The sequence below is a fragment of the Hypanus sabinus genome, chromosome 25, assembly GCF_030144855.1.
Source record: "Hypanus sabinus isolate sHypSab1 chromosome 25, sHypSab1.hap1, whole genome shotgun sequence".
In the NCBI taxonomy this organism is placed as follows: Eukaryota; Metazoa; Chordata; class Chondrichthyes; order Myliobatiformes; family Dasyatidae; genus Hypanus; species Hypanus sabinus.
The window spans coordinates 24,956,091-24,975,390 of record NC_082730.1 but is presented as its reverse complement, the minus strand read 5'-3'; the positions used below and the strand labels follow the sequence as shown (position 1 = coordinate 24,975,390).

At 43.7% G+C, this 19,300-nt stretch overlaps 1 protein-coding gene across 2 annotated transcripts in view; it reads left to right on the top strand.

Annotated features, from left to right (window-relative positions):
* Positions 1 to 17,304, top strand: part of LOC132381111 (synaptophysin-like protein 2) — a 28,756-nt gene extending 11,452 nt beyond the window's left edge. The window contains exons 2-6 of one of the 2 annotated variants that reach the window (XM_059950343.1): positions 258 to 428; positions 6,432 to 6,550; positions 10,685 to 10,886; positions 13,296 to 13,487; positions 14,608 to 17,304. In XM_059950343.1, the coding sequence (XP_059806326.1) occupies positions 402 to 428; positions 6,432 to 6,550; positions 10,685 to 10,886; positions 13,296 to 13,487; positions 14,608 to 14,733 (666 nt within the window). In that variant the 5' untranslated portion in view covers positions 258 to 401 and the 3' untranslated portion in view covers positions 14,734 to 17,304. The remainder of the gene's footprint in view (positions 1 to 257; positions 429 to 6,431; positions 6,551 to 10,684; positions 10,887 to 13,295; positions 13,488 to 14,607) is intronic. The other variant, XM_059950342.1, reaches the window with a different exon arrangement.
* Positions 17,305 to 19,300: the final 1,996 nt, after the last annotated feature.

Sequence of the window (19,300 nt, the reverse complement as noted above, 5' to 3'; positions counted from 1 at the left end):
AGGTACAGGAGCCTTGGGTCCCACATCACCAGGTTCAGGAATGGTAGTTATCCTCAAACTAAGAAGCTCCTGAACCAGAGTGGATAACTTCACTCACCCCAAAACTGAACCGATTCCACAATCTACGGACTCACTTTCAAGGACTTTACAGCTCGTGGTCTTGTTATTTATTGATTTATTATTATTATTTGGTTTGCTTTTTATATTTGCGCAGCTTGTTTTGCACATCAGTTGTATCTGTCTTTGTTTTTGTGTAGTTTGTAAGACCATAAGACATAGGAGCAGAATTAGGCCATTCAGCGCCATTCCATCATGGCTGATCCTGGATCCCACTCAACTTGATGCACCTGCCTTCTCACCATATCCTTTGATGCCCTGACCGATCAGAAAGGGGAAAGTGTATGTGGAACCTGGAGGAAGTAGCAGAGGTACTTAATGAATACCTTACTTCAGTATTCACTACAGAAAAGGATCTTAGTGATTGTAGTGATGACCTGCAGCAGACTGAAAAGCTGGAGCATGTCGATATTAGTTCTGGTCGCCTCACTACAGGAAGGACGTGGAAGCCATAGAAAGGGTGCTGAGGAGATTTACAAGGATTGGGGAGCATGCCTTATAAGAATAGATTGAGTGAACACGGCCTTTTCTCTGTGGAGCGACGGTGGATGAGAAGTGACCTGACGGAGGTGTACAAGATAATGAGAGGCATTGATCGTCTGGATAGTCAGAGGCTTTTTCCCAGGGTTGAAATGGTTGCCACAAGAGAACACAGGTTTAAGGTGATGGGGAGCAGATACAGAGATGTCAGGGATAAGTATTTTTACCCAGTGGAGAGTGTGTGGAATGGGCTGCCGGCAGTGGTGGTGGAGGTGGATACGATAGGGTCTTTTAAGAGACATTTACATAGGTACATGGAGCCTAGTGAAACAGAGGGCTAAAGGGTAAGCCTAGTAATTTCTAAGGTAGGGACATGTTCAGCACAGCTTTGTGGGCTGAAGGGCCTGTATTGTGCTGTAGATTTTCTCAGTTTCTAGTCAGGGAACGATCAATTTCCGCCTTAAACATATGCACAGACTTGGCCTCCACTGCAATCTGTGGCAGAGAATTCCACAGATTCACTACTCTCTGGTTAAAAATTCCACCTTGCCTCTGTTCAGCCTCAGTTTTGAGGCTGTTCCCTCTAGTTCTGGATGCCCCCATCAGAGGAAACATCCTCTCCACATCCACCCTAACTAGTCCTTTCAATATTTGGTAGGTTTCAATGAGATCCCCCCCCCCCCCCCCGCATTCTTCTAAATTTCAGTGAGTACAGGTCTAAAGCTGCTAAACGCTCTTCATATATTAACCCAGAATCTACTTGAGAATCTCCTCTGGACTTTCTCCAATGACAGCACATCTTTTCTGAGATTTTGGGCCCAAAACTGTTGACGGTTCCCCAAGTGCAGCCTGATTAGTGTCTTGTAAAGATTCTGCATTATCTGTGCTTTTATATTCTATTCCCCTTAAAATAAATGCCGACGTTGCACTCGCCTTCTTTACTCACACTCAACGCATAAATTAACCTTCTGGGAACCATGCATGAGGACTCCTAACTCCCTCTGCACCTCTTTCAACCTTGTTCCTATTTAGACGATAGTCTGCACTATTGTTCCTTTTACCAAAATGCATTATCGTACATTTTCCAACACTATTCCATCTGCCACTTTTTTGCCCATTCTTCCAATTTGTCTAAGTCGCTTTGCTTCCTCAGCATTACCTACCCATGCACCGTATCATCCACAAAGCCATCAATTCCATTATCTAAGTCATTGACAAGCAATGTGAAAAGCAGCGGTCCCAACACTGGCCCTCGAGGAACTCCACTGGTCACTGGCAACCAACCAGAAAAGGCCACTGGCTTTTATACCCACTGGCTGCCTCCTGCCTGTCAGCCATTCCCCTTTCCTTTAATGCCATAGGATTTTTTTTATATCTTGTTAAGCAGCCTCGTATGTGGCACCTTATCAAATGCCTTCTGAAAATTCAAGTAAATGACCTCCACTGCCTCTCGTTTGTCCACCCTGCTTGTTACTTTCTCGAAGAGCTCTAACAGACAAGATTTTCTTTTACAGAAACCGTGCTGATTTTGGCTTATTTTATCATTAGTCTCCAAGTACCTTGAAACCTCATCATTAGTAATGGGCTCCAACACTTTCCCAACCATGGAGGTTAGACTAACTGGCCTATAATTTTCTTTATTTTGCCTTTCTCCTTTCCTAAATAGTGGAGTGACTTTTGCAGTCTTCCAGTCCTCTGGGATCATGCCAGAATCGAGCGATTCCTGAAAGATCATGACCAATCCATCTGTAATCTCTTCTGCAACTTCTCGGGACTCCGGGATGTAGTCCATCTAGTCCAGGTGACTTGTCCACCTTAAGACCTTTGAGGTTGCCTAGGACTTTTTCCTTTGTAATAGCAATGGCACTCGCTCCTGCTCCCTGACAGTCACGGACTTCTGACACACTGCTAATGTCTTCCACAGTGAAGACCGATGCAAAGTACCCACTAAATTCATCTGTCATTTCTTTGTCCCCCCATTCCTACCTCGCCAGCATTATTTTCCAGTGTTCCAGTATCAACTTGCACCTCCCTTCTACTCTTTATATAACTGAAAAAAACTGCTTTATATTTTTGTCTAGTCTGCCCTCATAATTCACCTTTCCCCTTGTAGCTTTTTTAATTTGCCTTTTGTTGGATTTTAAAAGCCTTCTCAAATCTCAACCCCACATCTTGGCTATTATTTGGAGGCCATAATGTTTTTTTAACCCTTGCAATTTCTTAACTCCGTCAAAAGATTCAGCATTCTGTGACCTGATGTCACCTCGTTCTAAAGATGTAATTCCATCTCTTGCCATCAGAGCCCCGCCACCACCTATGCTTGACCTTTCGTTGCAAAGTATATCCTTTGGTGTTCAGCTTCCAAATTTGGCTGACTTTCAGCCACAACTCAGTGATGCCCACAATGTCGTACCGACCATTCTGTAATTGCACCACGTTCGCCCACCTTATTCCGAATGCTACACACACCTTCAGTCCTACATTCTTTTGAATGTTGCCTCTGTGGTACAATTTAGCTCTTTGTTCTGCTTGCTTTTGTTCCCAACCATTGGCTCGCCCTTTCTTACATTCATGTCACGCCCATCATCTTCTTGTAAACCTGCTGACTCATCCTCAGCTCTACTATACTCGTTCCCATCCCCTGCCATGTTATTTTGTCACTGATTCTATTGCATTTATTTGTACCTTCAGTGAATAATTTCGGGGTAGGATATGGTGACATACAGCATGTGCTTCAGCAATAAATTTACTTTGAGCTTTTCCCAGTCTTTCCAAGCCTGAGCCTGGGCTCAAATCCCAGTCGAGAGCCGTGGCGTGGTGCTGCACGTATGTTTTGGCAGCATTCGTGAGTGACCACCCCTTTCCCCAAGGGCTAGGTGCCACGTGGGATCAAGACACCATCCTCTTCAGTAGCAGATGGCGTGCAGTGTAACGTGCAGCTGGAGCTTTCTGCAGTCTTGTCTTCCCCATGTGTGAAGCTGCAGTTTAATTTTAGCTTGTGGAGTGTGTGTAAGATTCACACCAGTGGGTTGTGCACTCCTATTCCTGCAGCTTTCCATTCTGCAGCTATTATTAGCCACTGGGAGTGGACCTTGCAAAAAAAATCATACTTGATTGCATTGTGTGCAGATTAACCCTCTGCAGCCTGGAACTTGGACTAATTTGATGTTGGATTTACCTTGAAAAACCAGTGCAGAGATTGAATAAGCCTGACCTCCCCTCACACCTCTCCTCCTCATGCTGCCCGCACACCTCACTTTCTGTCTCACTCTCTCTTTTCATCTTGGAATTATTCAGGCGCGCACTGTTGTACAGTAAACACGTTGAGTGATAACATACATAAACTGTTTCAAAACAATCGCACGTTTTGGAGGAGAGTTTTGTGACATACTGATCATTGTTGTAATGACAAAACCAGCATAACATTTGGTTATAACTAGTTGCCACCAGACTCTTGTATGGGGTTTTAGTGATTTTAATATAATTGTTTCTGAATTGTGAGTTGATCACTATCACTGTACCACACAGCACAGAAACAGGCTGTTCAGCCCATCTAGTCCATGCAGAGCCATTTAAACTGCCTACTCCCATCGACCTGAGTGAAGAAGTTTCCCCTCATGTTCCCCTTAAACTTTTCACCTTTCACCCTAAACCTGTGACCTCTAGTTGTCCCCCACAACCATAAATGAGAAGCAAAGGAAAGCTGATAAAATCAGGGGGGAGGAAAAAAAGACTTGGAAAAATTCAGAAGGTCTAGCAGCATCTGTATAAAAGAAAAGCAATTAACATTTTGGGGGTGCATCTCTTCAGAACGGATCGACCGACCTGTACCTATTGTTTCTTTCCCACAGATGCTGCCTAATCTGCTGTGTTTTCCTCAATATATTGTTTTTTTGCGGTGCACTGAGCAATTGTCTTCATTTAAATTTTGGTCAGATTACACTTGAGCACGTTACAGTGTTCTGGCCAGCATTTACCTTGGTGATATCACTCTTGACATACCCTTGATAACTAAATGTGTATAATGCACTGCTGAAGATGAAATGAGTTTTACAATGTCAATACCAGAATCAAAATGTGAGTATCAGGAAAAATTAAATGGCTGAGGTGTGATCTGACAGCATTCATGAAAGATTAGACATAGAACAAATGTTTCTACACGTAAAGAAATCCATAACTCTTGGAGGCATTAACTCATTTACAGATCCATAAAGGAACTCGGTGCCTTTCATCTGAGAGGTGAGAACTCTCCCCTGTTGGGAATGGTTGTGGGAAACTGCATTTTGGATGGATATATGACCATTTTATTCATAGCTCAGAATCTGGCTCTTCAGTTTACCATTTCCATGCTGACCAAGTACAAATTTACCAAGAGTGTTCACCAGCACTTGATCTGTGCCCTACTCGGGGCTCTAGCTATTTTGGATGAGAGTGTAAGGAGCAGGCTTCAGTGGAGTATAACACTGGGAAACCCCCCTTCGACTGAATTGCCCATCTCTGTGTGATTTTTGTTTTTAGCTCTGCATATACTGTATTTGAAACAGTGCAGGGAAAATGTCAGAGTCATGTTTAATATCACTGGCATTTGTGGTGAAACTTGTTAACTTTGTGGCAGCAGTACAATGAAAACGTGATAAACATAGAGGGAAAACTGAATTCATAAATGTGTATACGTGTATATTAAACAGTTAAGTTTAAAAATAAGTGGTGGAGAAAAGAAGTTAGTGAGGTCATGTTCATGGCTTCAATGTCCATTCAGAAATCAGATGGCAGAGGGAAGAAGCTGTTCCTGAATTGCTGAGTGGTGCAGTCAGGCTTCTGTACCTCCTCCCTGACAGAAACAATGAGATGAAGGGATGTCCTGGGTGGTGCGATAGTCCTTGCTGATGGACACTGTCTTCCAAGGCACCACTCCTTGAAGATGTCTTGGATATTACGGAGGCTGGTATCCATGATGGAGCTGACTAATTTTGCAACTTTCTGCAGCTTACTTCAATCCTGTGCAGTAGCCCTTCCTCCCCCAAAACACCAGACTGATGCAAACAGTCAGAATGCTCTCCAGGGTACCATTGTAGAAGCTTTCGAGTATTTTAGTTGACAAACCAAATCTCCTCAAACTGCTTATAAAGTATAGCCACTGTCTTGGCCTCTTTCATTTTGCGTCCGGGTTGGGTCATCAGAGACGTTGATGCCCAGGAACTTGAAATTGCTCACTCTCTCTACTTCTGGTCCCTTGTCTTGCCCTTCCTGAAGTCCAGGAAAGGGCCCTGGATTTACTGACCTTGAGTGCAAGGTTGTCACTGCAACACCGCTTACCTAACTGGTACACCTCCCTCCTGCACGCCCTCTCATCACCATCTGAGATTCTACCGGCAGTGGCATTTGAGCTGTGCCGAGCCACACACTCACAGGTGCAGAGAGAAAAAGGGTGTTGCCAACACTTGAGGACCTGAGTTGCAGAGAAAGTTGAAATAAGTTAAGACCTTATTTCCTGTAGTGTTGGAGATCTTTTTGAGGTATGTAAAGTTACTTGGGGCATAGATAGGGTAAATTCATGCAGGCTTTTCCACAGGTTGGGTGGGACTAGAACTAAAGATAAGTTCAGGGTGAAAGGTGACGTATTTAAAGGAAACCTCACTCAGAGGATGGCACGAGCGCAGAGCAAGCTCCCAGTGGATCTGGGTTCGATTGCAGCATTTAAGAGTGATTTGATTAGGCGCAAGGAAGACCGGTATAGGAAAGGCTATGGTATGGATAACTGGGCATGCCGAAAGCCTTGTTTCTATGCTGTAGGGCTCTCTGACTCTTGAGTTCAATTTTCTTTGTCTCTACAGATATTCGCTGTATTTGCCTTTGCCACATGTGGTGGCTATTCAGGAGCAAGTGAGGCTTCCATTAAATGTACGTCTGGCAAGGATCAGCTGATCACAATCCATTTTGGTTATCCTTTCAGGTATGTAGGTGAAATATGTCTGGTGAAATCCGATCAGCCATCCCTTTGTGTGCCTCTTCTTCCCACCCTACCCTCAGGGGGCCCTTTCCTGGGCTTGCAATGACGATCCATTTTTTTTTTCTCTCTATGCTCTGAATAAAGTTTCCATTTGCAATCCCCCTGTGTTCCTGGCAACTCTCCATCTAAACTCTTCACCTACTTGTTTATAAAAGCTCCTCCCAAAATCTGCTGCATAACTTTTCACCTCTAACTTTTCTGGAGCGAATCCAGGGCTCTGGGGCCTGGATGATTGAAAGCATAGCCACCAGTGGTTGGCTGAAAGTCTGAGACTAATGAAGATGCGTGAAGATTTGTTAATTCATTGGCTTACTTGAAAGATGGTGTTATGAGTTCTCTGCTGGATTTAAATCTTGTAACTCCTCCTCAGACACAGTGTTCCCTCTAAGGTGAGCGTGCGCGCACATCTTTTGCTAGTAGCACACAAAAGGTGGTCCCTCCCTGGTCACCCGTTACCTCCCTTGGCATGTGATTAACTTTGCGATCGTACATAATCACATTTCTTTTTCCAGTTTCTGATGCGGACGGCGTTGACAATGTGGAGCGTGCGATGATTTGTCTGCAGATTTTAGAACTGGCTTATTTGTACTGTTTTTATTGAGGAAATTATTCAGTGCACACGTTGTCACTGGGCAAAAAAATTGCACAGCACAAGATTTTTGTGCACACTGACCGTTACAAATTGTTCCGATGGTACCATGGCATTGCCTTCATTAGAGGCACTTGGAAAAAGAGACGAGACGGCGGGGCTTGGAATCTAGAATACAGAACAATACAGTGCAGGACCAGGCATTCAGCCCACAAAGTTGTGCTGAACCAGCTAGAAAGCAAATCAAAAACACTGAAACACTAATCCCTCCTAGCTACACCATGTCCCTATCCCTCCATCTTCCTTGCATCAATCCCTAGCTAAAACCCTCTAATGTATTCATCTCTACCACCATACCAGGCAGTGCATTACAGGCATCCATGACTTGAATTAAAAAAAAAAGAAATGCCCCTCACATCCCCCTTGAATATACCCCCTCCCCTCACCTTCAATGCACGTCCTTTGGTATTAAACATTCCAACCTTGGGGAGCAGACACTCTCTGTCCAATCTATCTTATAAACCTCTCTCGGATCTCTCTTTAGCCTCTGGCACTCCAGAGAAGGCAACCCAAGTTTATCTAGCCTCTCGCAGCACCTGCCTTTAAAACCAGGCAGCATTGTGGTAAACATCTGCACCCGCTCCAAAGCCTCAACATTCTTCCACTAGCAGGGGCAGCCAGAACTGTACGCAATACTCCACCCGTGACCTAACCAGAATCTGGACCAGCAAGCGATCTGGTGGAAGAGATTGGGGTCGGGCAGCGTTTGCGGCTTTAAGATAGTAGTCCACTGGCATCACCTTAAAAGGAGACAGAAATCAGTTGTTGGAGGATGTGAAATAAAGGAATGCTGAAAAGACTGCACAGGCTAGGTGACAAAAGCAACATAGAATGGTCAGCATAGGAACAGGCCCTTCAGTCCACATAAACTCTGATGAGCACGGTGTCAAATTAAGCTAAATTTCTAAACATGAGACTGCAGATGCTGGAAATCTGGATCAACACACACCAAATGCTGGCTGAATTTGACATGACAGGGAGCAACTATGGAAATGAATAAACAGTTGATCTTTTGGTTCAAGGCCCTTTATAAGGACTGGAAAGAGAAGGGGAAGGTGTCAGAATATTGAGGGGAGGAGGACAAACTGGAAGATGGTAGGTGAGTCAGGTGGTTGGGGGAGGGAGGATGAGGTAAGAAGGTGATAAGTGGAAAAGGCAAAGGGCTAGAGAAGAAGGAATCTGATTGTAGATCCTGGAAGGAGGAAGGGCACCAAGGGGAGGTAATAGGCAGGTGAGGAGACAAGGTAAGAAGCCAGACTGGGGGAGGAATGAAGAAAGGGGAAGGAAAGAATTACTGGAAATTGAGCAATTGATGTTCATACTGTCAGGTTGGGTTAGAAGCTATCTGGATTAAATGAGGTGTTTCTTTTCCAACCTGAGTGGCCTCATTGTAGCAGGCGAGGAGAATATGGCCCGATATGTCAGAGCAGGAATGGGGATAGGAATTGGAAATGGTTGCCCGCTGGGGAAGACCCACTTTTTGTGGATGAAGCTGAGGCGCTCAACAAAGCAGTTCCTCAATCTACATCGGATCTTACCAACATAGAGGAGGCCATATCAGAGCACAGGATACAGTAGACGACCCGAAGAGGTATGCAGGTGAAGTGTTGCCTCATCTGGAAGGACATCCTGGGGCCCTGAATGGAGGTGAGGGAAGAGATGGATCAGAAGTTAAAGCACTCCTGACACTGGCGGGGATATGTGCCGGGATGGATTCCAAGGGAATCATGGAGGGATTGATCCCAGCGGAAAATGGAGAGTGGAGGGAGTGGTAAAGATGTGTTTTCTGGTCGGGTCCTGTTTGCAGATGAAGTTATGGAGAATGATGTCTGGATGCAGAGGCTCTTGAAGTGGTAGATGAGGATAAGAGGAACTCTATTCCTGTTAAGGTGGCGGGAAGATGGTGAGTGTAGATGTTGGGAAGTGGTGGAGAGGTGGGTGAGGGCAGAACAATGGTAGAGGGAGGGAAACTCCATTCTTTGAAGGAGGACATCTCTATCCTGGAGAAGGGAGCCTCATCATGGGAATAGATGCTGTGGAGGATATAGGGTGGAAAGAGGTATGTCAAGATAGCTGAGGAAACTGGGTTTATAAAAGATACCGGCAGACAATTTGTCTCCTGTATTGGAAACAGCTCGAGGAGAGGGGTCTCAGAAATGGACCTGTTGAACTAAATCTCTTTGAGTTAATGTTAGAGATGGAGAGGGGCTACAGATGCTGTAATCTGCAGGGAGAGAAAGTAACAACCTGCTAAAGGAACTCAGTGGGTTGAGCAACATCAGTGGGGCTGGTGGGAGGAATTGTTGACACATTCAGGTCAGGACCTTGCATCAGGGCTGCCTCCCAAACTGGGAATGTCGGTTTTCTGAAATTGTTGAATTCTGAAACTGTGATTCTCATTCCACAGATACTGCCCAACCTCATTTCCTCTAGCACTTTCTATTTTGTGTCACTCATCCTCCCCCTCCCCCAACCCAAACTCTGTTTTTGGGCCACCCCTTTCCAAATTTGTTGGAACTTTAAAAATTTTTTTTACTGTACAACTCTGATAGTTCAGGTAATTCTAATAACTCCAGATGTTGGTTTATATCGGCACAATGCATTTCACTTTTTATGTGTCGGCATAATGTGTTTTCCGCCAAGTTTAAAAGGAGCATGGGATACATAACTGAGTTTGGGCTTTTCTAACAAGCTGTGGTTACACTGCAGCCACAGACCTACCATGTTCCTCACCCTGGCTCCAGCAAAACACTTGGCCCATGCTCCTAATAGGCAGGCTGTGTACACCCTTGAATAATGAGTACTTGGTGTACTAGTTATGAGATGCTGATCTATTGGGATTTATGTATATTTGGAAATTGGAGTCTTGCTGTATTTGTTCTCCCTTCTAAGTTGGAAGGAAATTAGAGAGGGTGTGGAGGAGAATTAAGATAATACTGCCTGGTTGAGAGAGTGCATTGTGAGGATAGGTTGAGTGAGCTAGGGCTTTTCTCTTTGGAGCGAAGGAGGATGAGGGGTGACTTGAAAGAGGTGTACAAGAAGAGAGGCATAGAGTGGACATCCAGAGGATGAAATGGTGAATATAAGGGGACATAATTTTAAATTCAATGGTAAGAATTTTAAGGGGAATATAAGAGTTAAATCATTTAAACAGTGGTGGGTGTGGAACACATTGCCGGGGTGGTGGTAGAGGCAGATATATTAAGGACATTTAAAGAAGCTTTTAGACAAGCTTATGATAGAAAAATGTGTGGCTATGTAGTAGGGAAGGATGAGATTGATCTCAGTAGGTTGAAATGCTGCAAAACATCATGGGCTAAAGGGCTTTTACTGTGCTCGAATGTTATAACATTTTTCCTTCTAAATAGACCTTTAATTTTGGATTATATCCTTTGTTCCTGTTTCTAACCCCTCATCTTGTGTTGCAGGTTAAACAGAATTTCTTATGAAGCGCTCACCTGCAATAATGCTACCGGTTATCAGACATTTCATCTGAATGGAGACTTCTCCTCATCTTCAGAATTCTTTGTTACGATTGGAGTGTTTACATTCATGTACTGCGTTGCTGCTCTGTTGGTGTATGTAGGGTACCAAAACCTTTACCAGCAGAATAAGTATCTACCACTTGCTGTAAGTCCCAAAATTTAACGTTGTCATACCCAAACTTTTCAATCTGGCCTGATGCTTAAATCACCGTCCAAACATTTGGTTCAGTCGTTTCGATATGCTCTGGGTCCTGGACCACTACCCGACCTTTCTGATTCGGCCCAGTGCTTAAATCCGTTGGGTTTTCCTTGCTCTCGGTGATGGGCCAGCTGTCTCACCTCATCTCAGTTCTGTCACATCAAATTGCCTTCAAGTCAAAAGGGAAGTTACAGACTATTGGTTGGGATAATTTGCCAGAAAAAATAGTGATTAACAAAGTATTTAGTTTTCTTTGTTTCATTAGATACCAGCCAGAGTTGCTGAGATTCACCAGCACCAACTCAATGCCCCAAATGAAGTTCACATAAACCCGTACTTGTTTTATGTTTGTTCATTTTGAATTTAGAGACTTCCAGCTTCAATAAAGAAGTGTTGGAGTACATAATCAGGGCATCAGTCTATTGGTATTAGCAGCCAGTAATACCTGTCCCATTGATAAGAACAGGATTGAAATTTCATCTCTACCCTAGGCTCAGTGCATTTGGACTATTGAGGACCACTTGCACAAGAATCAACCATGATTCTTTTATTTAGAGAAACAGCGAGGTAGCAGGCCCTTTTTGGACCAATGAGACCACCTAATTGCACTCGTGACCGATTAACCTACTAATTGTGTGTCTTTGGAATGTAAGGCTATGTTCACACTAGAGAGGATGATTTTGAAAACGCCGGTTTTGTGTAAAAATGACAGGCGTCCACACGAGGTGTTTTTAAAAATACCTCTGTCCACATTAAAACGGATATTTGGGTGAATCTCCTCGTGCTGGGCATGCTCCAGACACATCTACAGAAAACAAGCAAAGAGAAGACGGTATACTTGGTGTGTGTTTGTCCAGTTACAGAGTAGGAAAACTTAAAAGGAAATAGCCAAACGAAAGACTTGGTGCGTGTTTGTCCAGAAACATTTCCTACAGCCATAGTCTGTTCACTGATGAAAGGGACGAAGCTATTACTACTCGCAGCTTGTTCCGTGTCTACACCCCCCTCTGAAGAATTTGCCTGTCTGGCCTCTCAAATTAGAATCAGGTTTATTATCACTGACATCCAGTATGTCATGAAATTTGTTCTGTGACAGCAGGGTAGTGCAATCAGAAATGCATATTGAAAAATTAGTGTAAACAGATAGTAAAAGTAGTGTACATGGGTTCATTGTCCATTCAGAAATGTGATGGTGGGAGGGGAAGATGTTCATAAAACATTGAGAATGTGTTTTCAGGTTCCTTTACCTCTCTGGTAGTGATAAGACCTGTCCTGGGTGGTGAGGATGCCAGCTCGCTCCTTAACCTATACCCTCCTAGTTTTTAATTCCCTTTCCCTGGAAAAGATCATGCTTTAAAGACTTGGGAAATCATAACTAGTGAAATCATAAATTAAAAATGTTAAATACAATTTCAAATAATTCATATTGCAATCTTGATTTTTATCTAGAAGCAGAGAGTTGAAAGTAAGGAATTGTTGGACTGGCCTCTTGTGTCCTCTATCTGCAATATTTGAGTAGTTGATTCATTGCAAAGGACACTATAGATTTATGGAGCTGGTATCAGGGATAATGTGTGTGGGTAGTAATTGAGTAGAGATTATAAAAGGAGATGTGATAAATTAACTAAAATGGATCAGACGCTTTATGATGGTCAGGTTTCTGGCAACATAAATTTAAGCTTGGAATAACTTCCATTGTCCAGGAGCAATGAACTTTTAGCCTTTTTGTTTCATGTTGTATGCATTCCAGTTTTTGAATTTGGCCTGAACGCCAAGAGGAGGAACCCAGCAATATTGACCAACTCTTGAGAGTGAGCCAGTTCATCATTTGAACAAGATTGAACACAAAATGAATTAGAAGTCCTTTATTGTTATATAACTATATACTGTTAATGTATACTGGCAAATGAGACAATGTCTCTCTGAACCAGGGTGTAAAGCACTGTAGTATACATAACACATGAAACCTACAGATGGGTTACAGAAAAGTAAACAAATTAAAGCCCATGAGTTCAATACTGTAAGCGACAGAACAGATTAACCAGTGACACTTCGAGTACGATGTGGCAGGGAGTTCAAAAGCCTAGTGGCCTGGGGAAGAAACTGTTCCCATCATGGCCGTTCTTGTTTTTGTGCATCCTGCCTTATGGTAGAAAGTCAGAGGATGCTGGATGGGTGGGTGGGATCCTTGATACTAAGGACCCTGTGTACGCACCGCTCCTGAAGTGAATTGGGTTCAATTTAAAAAGGCATTGTGTGGATTAAAGAGAACTGGATTAGTACATTACAAGTGTAGTTGTGGAATTGCTGCAGTTTTGGAAATTTGGTAGCAATGGAATGACCTCTGTCTTTCAGGATTTTGCTGTGACCGCATTGTTTGCATTCTTGTGGCTGGTCTCCTCCTCTGCTTGGGCACAAGGTCTGTCCGATGTTAAGTACGCTTCAAATCCATCTGTTCTGATCGGCAACGTGGATACCTGCCAAAGGCAGGATGTTGTGTGCACTCCAGCTGCTTTGCCCCGCATGGGTCGCCTCAATGCATCTGTGGTAAGTGCTGGCTGTGCAAAGATAGCACAGCGGTGGGGTAAAGGTTTGTTTGAGCTGTTGCCTTGTTCAGGAGGAATTCTGTTACACTTTTTTGTATGATGGCTTTCTCTATTGAATGCAAATGGTGCTTCACAGCCAGTGGATCTCTTCAGATGCACACCCAGTTCTTGGCAAGTTACCACAACGAACAATGCAGTAGGTATTGGCCAAGTTTATAAATTGTTGTTTGTGCTTTTATGCTGATCAAGATGGCAGGTTAATATTTCATCTGCATGACGACGTCACCAGCACTGGAGTGTCCATTTAATATTATGCTGGCTTAAATGAGATTTGAACCCAGACCTACTCTAGGAGAGGTGTCCAGTGGGCCAAAGTTGGGATCATCTTCCTGCATGACCTTGCTTCCTATAAAAGAAGATTGTCTATGATGAGGCTGGACTAACTTAAAAGCAGCCTTGGTCCTGGAATATGAAATGGTAGTGTTGAGGCCACCAATTTTTCACCTGCGGCATTCCTCTTTGTGCTCTACATCTGTGTTAAGCTCTTTTTTAGGCTTCCAAAGGCCTCTACTCTTCCCTGAAATGGGTTTAGTGGGGGTAAAGAGATTAGCTTTATTTGCCACATGTACATCAAAACATAGAATGAAGTACGCCAAATCAAATCGGTGAGGGTTGGACTGGGCAAGTGTCACTGCACTTCCAGCACCAACATGGCATGCTTACTACCCCTATCTATACATCTTTGGAATGTGGGAGGAAACCAGAGCACCTGAAGGAAACCCACACAGTCATGGGGAGAAACTCTTTACAGACAGCAGTGGGAATAAAAAAATGTTTACAGTGCGTACTGTAAGGTGATATGCTGTTACACTACTGTGCCAGCTATGAGGTGGGCTGATTACTTTGGGAGCACATCCTTCAGTTTGTTGCTTTAAGTGGCTGCAGAATGTTTTTGTGAGCCTAGACAGCAAGCACTGGCAGTTTTGCATTAATGTTACAATGTGCAGTTGTGGCAATCTAGTTTTGTTGCAGAGCGTCTACTGTTGGTTGGTTGATGTTTTGGATAGCTCAGATCTAGAATGTTTGCAAATTCGACATTAATTCTCTTTCTCTCTCCGCAGATATTTGGCTTCATGAACTTCATTTTGTGGTCGGGCAACAGCTGGTTTGCATACAAGGAAACGTCCTGGCATAAGCCGGGTAGCCCACAGGGCGATGCCGAGCAAGGCAGCCAAGCGCAGTACTGATTTATGACCCTCATCTTCCACTCCCTTCCACCTTTCCCTTCAAAAACAAACTTGTGCAAATGCTCTGGGTTAGTGTCAGACCACACAAACCCAACCACCCAACACATTTGGAGAAGAATAATTGTTACACGGCCAAAAGAGGGCTGGGAGGAAGCTATGGCTACCCGACTGCACCACAAACCATGCTGCAACCTATTATCTCCCCTACCTCATTAACTAAAAAGCAATTCATGGACTCTATGCCATCTATAGAGTACGTACATTATGTCGATATGGTGCTGAGTAATTCAGCTTATCATACTCATTTTTTAGTTCTACATTCTGGGTTTTAATTCTATTTCCAATGTTAATTCCTGAGAAAGCTTTGGGACGAGCCCAAGGTCTTGGGGCCCAACTGCTGCTGCCCACTTGAGAGTTAGTTTCATGTTTAATGTTTAAAACCATGTTTAATATTTAACATTTTATTCTAACAGCACGCATACCTTCCACTCTGCCATCTTCCTGATAATATTTTTATTTAGTGATACAATCATTAAAAAAAGATGCCATCCATGCATACTAGATGTAAATACAACCACAGTAATACAACTCTGTAATACAACCACAGTAATGCTGGAGCTCTTTCTTATTTTCAAGAACTCTTCCAAATTTTGTTCTCTTCACACAGTTCTTGCTTGTAAGGAGTCTGGATCTCAGTGTGTTGCTGATGTTTTGACTGTTATAAAATTGGATGTATTCCTGAATGCAGAAACATTCTTTGGAAGTTTATCAAGTAGGCTGGTCAAGGCAAGTTGATGGTTGGGCATTTTTAAATATAATTTGTCTGTGGGGTTTGGTGTTTTCATCCTTTTCAATCATTTAAAAGTTAAGTCCCACTTCCTCATAGGGAGCAATTCCTATCCTTCCCAGATAAAGTTGCACATCCTCAGACAACAGTTTTTCTATCCTTCACTTTTTGAATTATTTTTGATACGATTGGAGGCAATGTTTCTCTCTAATACTATTATGCTACCCCACCCCCCAGCTTCTTCACCCTTTCCCTGTCTTTATATCAGCACCAGGAATGGCTGGGCCAAGGCTCTGAGGTTCAGTACAACCCAATCTGGAATTGTGGATTTCCCACACTGAACCATCCCATTTCCTACAACAGCCATGTTCCTGGGGCATAGTAATGTGGTATGTTCTGTGGGGGTTAGCTTGGCAGCTAAAATGTTCTTGTGTTTTAGAAAGCTGTTAAACCTTTCTCGGCTGGGTAAATAACTCGAGGTTTCAGAAATGGGGCTTATTGTGCTTGATACAATCTGGTTATTGGCAGAAGGGAAGCTGGTGGGTAGTAATGTGGAAGTGACTTGAGGGAAAGCATTGGCTTGGGAGATGGTGACATTTCCTGCTTTCATCTTTTCTAGTGGCAGTACTGCTTTTCTGAGCTGTCAGTCTCTGTGGTTGTCACCACACCAAACGAGGCTCCTGCTCAGATAATCCGTACAAGAAAACTTCGGGGGTGAAGGGGGTGGTTATAGTCTTGGGAATATCTGGTGGTGCTTGGCAATGATTTGGGGAATGCATGTGTGGGGGGTGGGGGAATGAAGGGTAATTGGCTAAGCTGGAACTGGGAGGGCATAGGTTGAAGGAGGGCTTCAGGGTGCTTTTCACACTTGTTTGAGTTATTTTGCTGTTTCTGTGTTCACACCAACATTTGTGTTGTGATCTGTAAGTGCCCATTCTGCAAGAGGACCTGGTTTACAAAACATTCTAAGATTTTGGAAACTAATCCAGTCAGAGAAGAGGGGCAAGAGTTGGTGCCTTGTCGTATTCCCACTGCTCAGGTGTACACTCGGCTTTCTGTGATAACTGCAAACTGGCAATTTAGGAGGAGGATGCAGCCTTGAAATTGTGGGATTGAAATAAAATATTGCCTCTCAGTAGGCTTCTGTCCTGGCTTTGTTGAGGAAGGAGGGTGAAAAGAGGGAAAACATGAGTCTCCCAGGTCTGTGCCATATTCATGGTGACCCTGTCAAAAGCTGCTTGTGCTGCTCTCCCTCGTCTGTTGCTGAGCAGCAATGGCAGATTCGCACTGTAGGTTTGACAACCAGTCCTGCAGCAGAAGAGGTTGTCACTGTTTGGGGAAAAGGCTGCATTACAAGGTATGCTCCGAAATTAGAAAACTCAGCGATGATCTGATCAAGTATGGAAATAGAACATAAAACTTTAAAAATTATATCAAAAGGACTGAAATACAAAGGGTAGAAGTTTATGGCACTGCAATTGGACCCATTTCCAGTGATTAATTCTGAGCACCAGCTCTTGTTAATGACTCATCAGTTTTAAAATGGCAGTAACACAGTACAACATAATATATGGGAGCAGAAGTAGGCCATTCGGCCCATTGTCACTTACTCGGTCAATACCAGCAATAAAGACATTACGTTAACATATTACATTCAAGCGAATGCGTTCTTTGTTTATGTAGAATATTATGTGAGAGAGAGAGGATGATCAAACAGTGACAGCTATTGTCCTTGCAAACATTTTACAATCTTGATCTGTCGATGTATTTTTGTGACCATTCAGGTATGACCCCTCCGTCCTTTAGCTAGACCGTTCTTCTATGGTGGACTCGTCACCCAGGCAAGGGTGGACACACACACAAGCCCCCACCGGCCTCGCTATAAACACTGAGTTAAAATGACCGATCTGTTCAGTCCCCGATGCCCCACACTTTCTCGTGGGTTTCTGATGCTCAATAGTGTGTCTCCTGGTGTGTCTCAGGTGTGTCACCCCAGACCTCACTTTTATCCCCACTCATGGGATCTCGGGTGTCCATCAGGTTTGAATGACTTAACCCATCAAACCAGCCCACTCTGGCTGTCCACTGAGGAGGAATTTTAATGAGCAGGATGGTACCACGTAAACAGCCCTCTCCGCCGCCATAAGTCTTTCGGGAGTCATAACATGGTGGATAAACATAACTCTCTCTCAGGCTGTTATCAGTAACAGATGTCCTGGCCTGTTTTCTTTTGTCTCTCTCATTAGTAGCATCGAAATAGTAACAGTTTGTGATTCTCCCAGGGGAGGGGACATGGGCAACTCTGCACCCTTCTGCCCATCAGAGTTGTTCATCCTTCGTAACAATGGTGATCTAACTGATTTTAAGAACAATGGAGATGATCAGGTTAATAGCAGCTATTTGTAACGAATGAAAGATGTGATGTTGAACTTGTGCTCCTTCAGCCAGTAGGAGTTGATCTCTTTCCTGTCCAGACAGTCACTGAGGAAGAAGGTCAATTAAGTGAAAATCAAAAACTGCAGATGGTGAAAAGCTGAGATTAAAAAAAAACAATGCTGTAAACACGCGGCAGGCCGGGCGCCATCTGTGGAAAGGGAAACATTTTGTGTCTGAGATCCTGTCTCAAAGATGTTAAATGTTTGGAACTCTTCAACTAGCTAGTTTAACACATCAGCCATGCATCACTTCCACAGCACTGTCCACTGAGCATTTGACAACTTCTCATGTCCCTGTGTCCTGCTGTTGTGATATGGCATGTTCCAATAAAGATTAATGTGCTTGCATCAAATATATAGATGGATCAAATACCTCAGACTGACAGTGAGCTGTAAGCCACAAATGAAAGAGTCAGTGGCATGTTGTTGATGCCACAGCCCAAATACTTAATGCTTGTGATACGGAGGAAATGAAAAGCAAATAGCTCCCTGAAGAGGGATGGTGGACCTAGGCAGGCCAGAAGGGAACTTTTTGCAGTAACATTCACCTGTTTTTTTTTTATATAACCTTCTAAACCAGCCACAAGGCAATGATTTAGGTTGTCAGAAAAGCAGTGTCACTCACAATACAACATAATATCAGTCTTGCCCCTACAACGGTACTACACTCCTTAATCCTGCTGTTTGGGGTAGCACTGCTACTGATCCTCCACACCTGTCCCGGTCCGAGCTCTTCCTAATTCTGTTCACTTGACACTACAGTGCTCGTTTAGTGCTTCTGCTCCCTGACCGTAAATTATCCCCCAGAACGGTCCCTCTATCTGCAGCACTGGTTTGTCTGTGACAATTCTCCCAATCCCTCTACCACTCCCCCCCCCCCCCCCCCCAACCATATAGTCTGCTAAGCAACATTTCGGGATATTAAGGAAATTGAGGAATGTCAGATTCGGATTAGTTTATTATCATACAGACCGGGGCAAGGAATTTCATTGCCCCCTGCATGGAGCTCCAGGTAAACAGTATATATAGTAAACAGTGCAAGAAAATCGAATGGTACAAAGATTGCCATGGAGTGTGAAGTAATGAATAAAGATGTGCTAAAGTGATAACAATAGAATAACAGATGAACTCAAAGGGCTCAAGAATGTGGCAGCAGCAAGGTGATTGGTTCAGAAGCTTGATGGTAGGCAAAAGAAGCTGATCTGATTGTCTGGGGTCATGTATCTTCGCCCAGAGAGAAGGGAACGGCCAGGTGCAGGCATCCTTGATGCTTTTAGCCTTCCTGAAGCAATCTGCCATGAAGATGGACCGGATGGGGGAAGGAAGTGCTGTTTCTGTGCTGGAA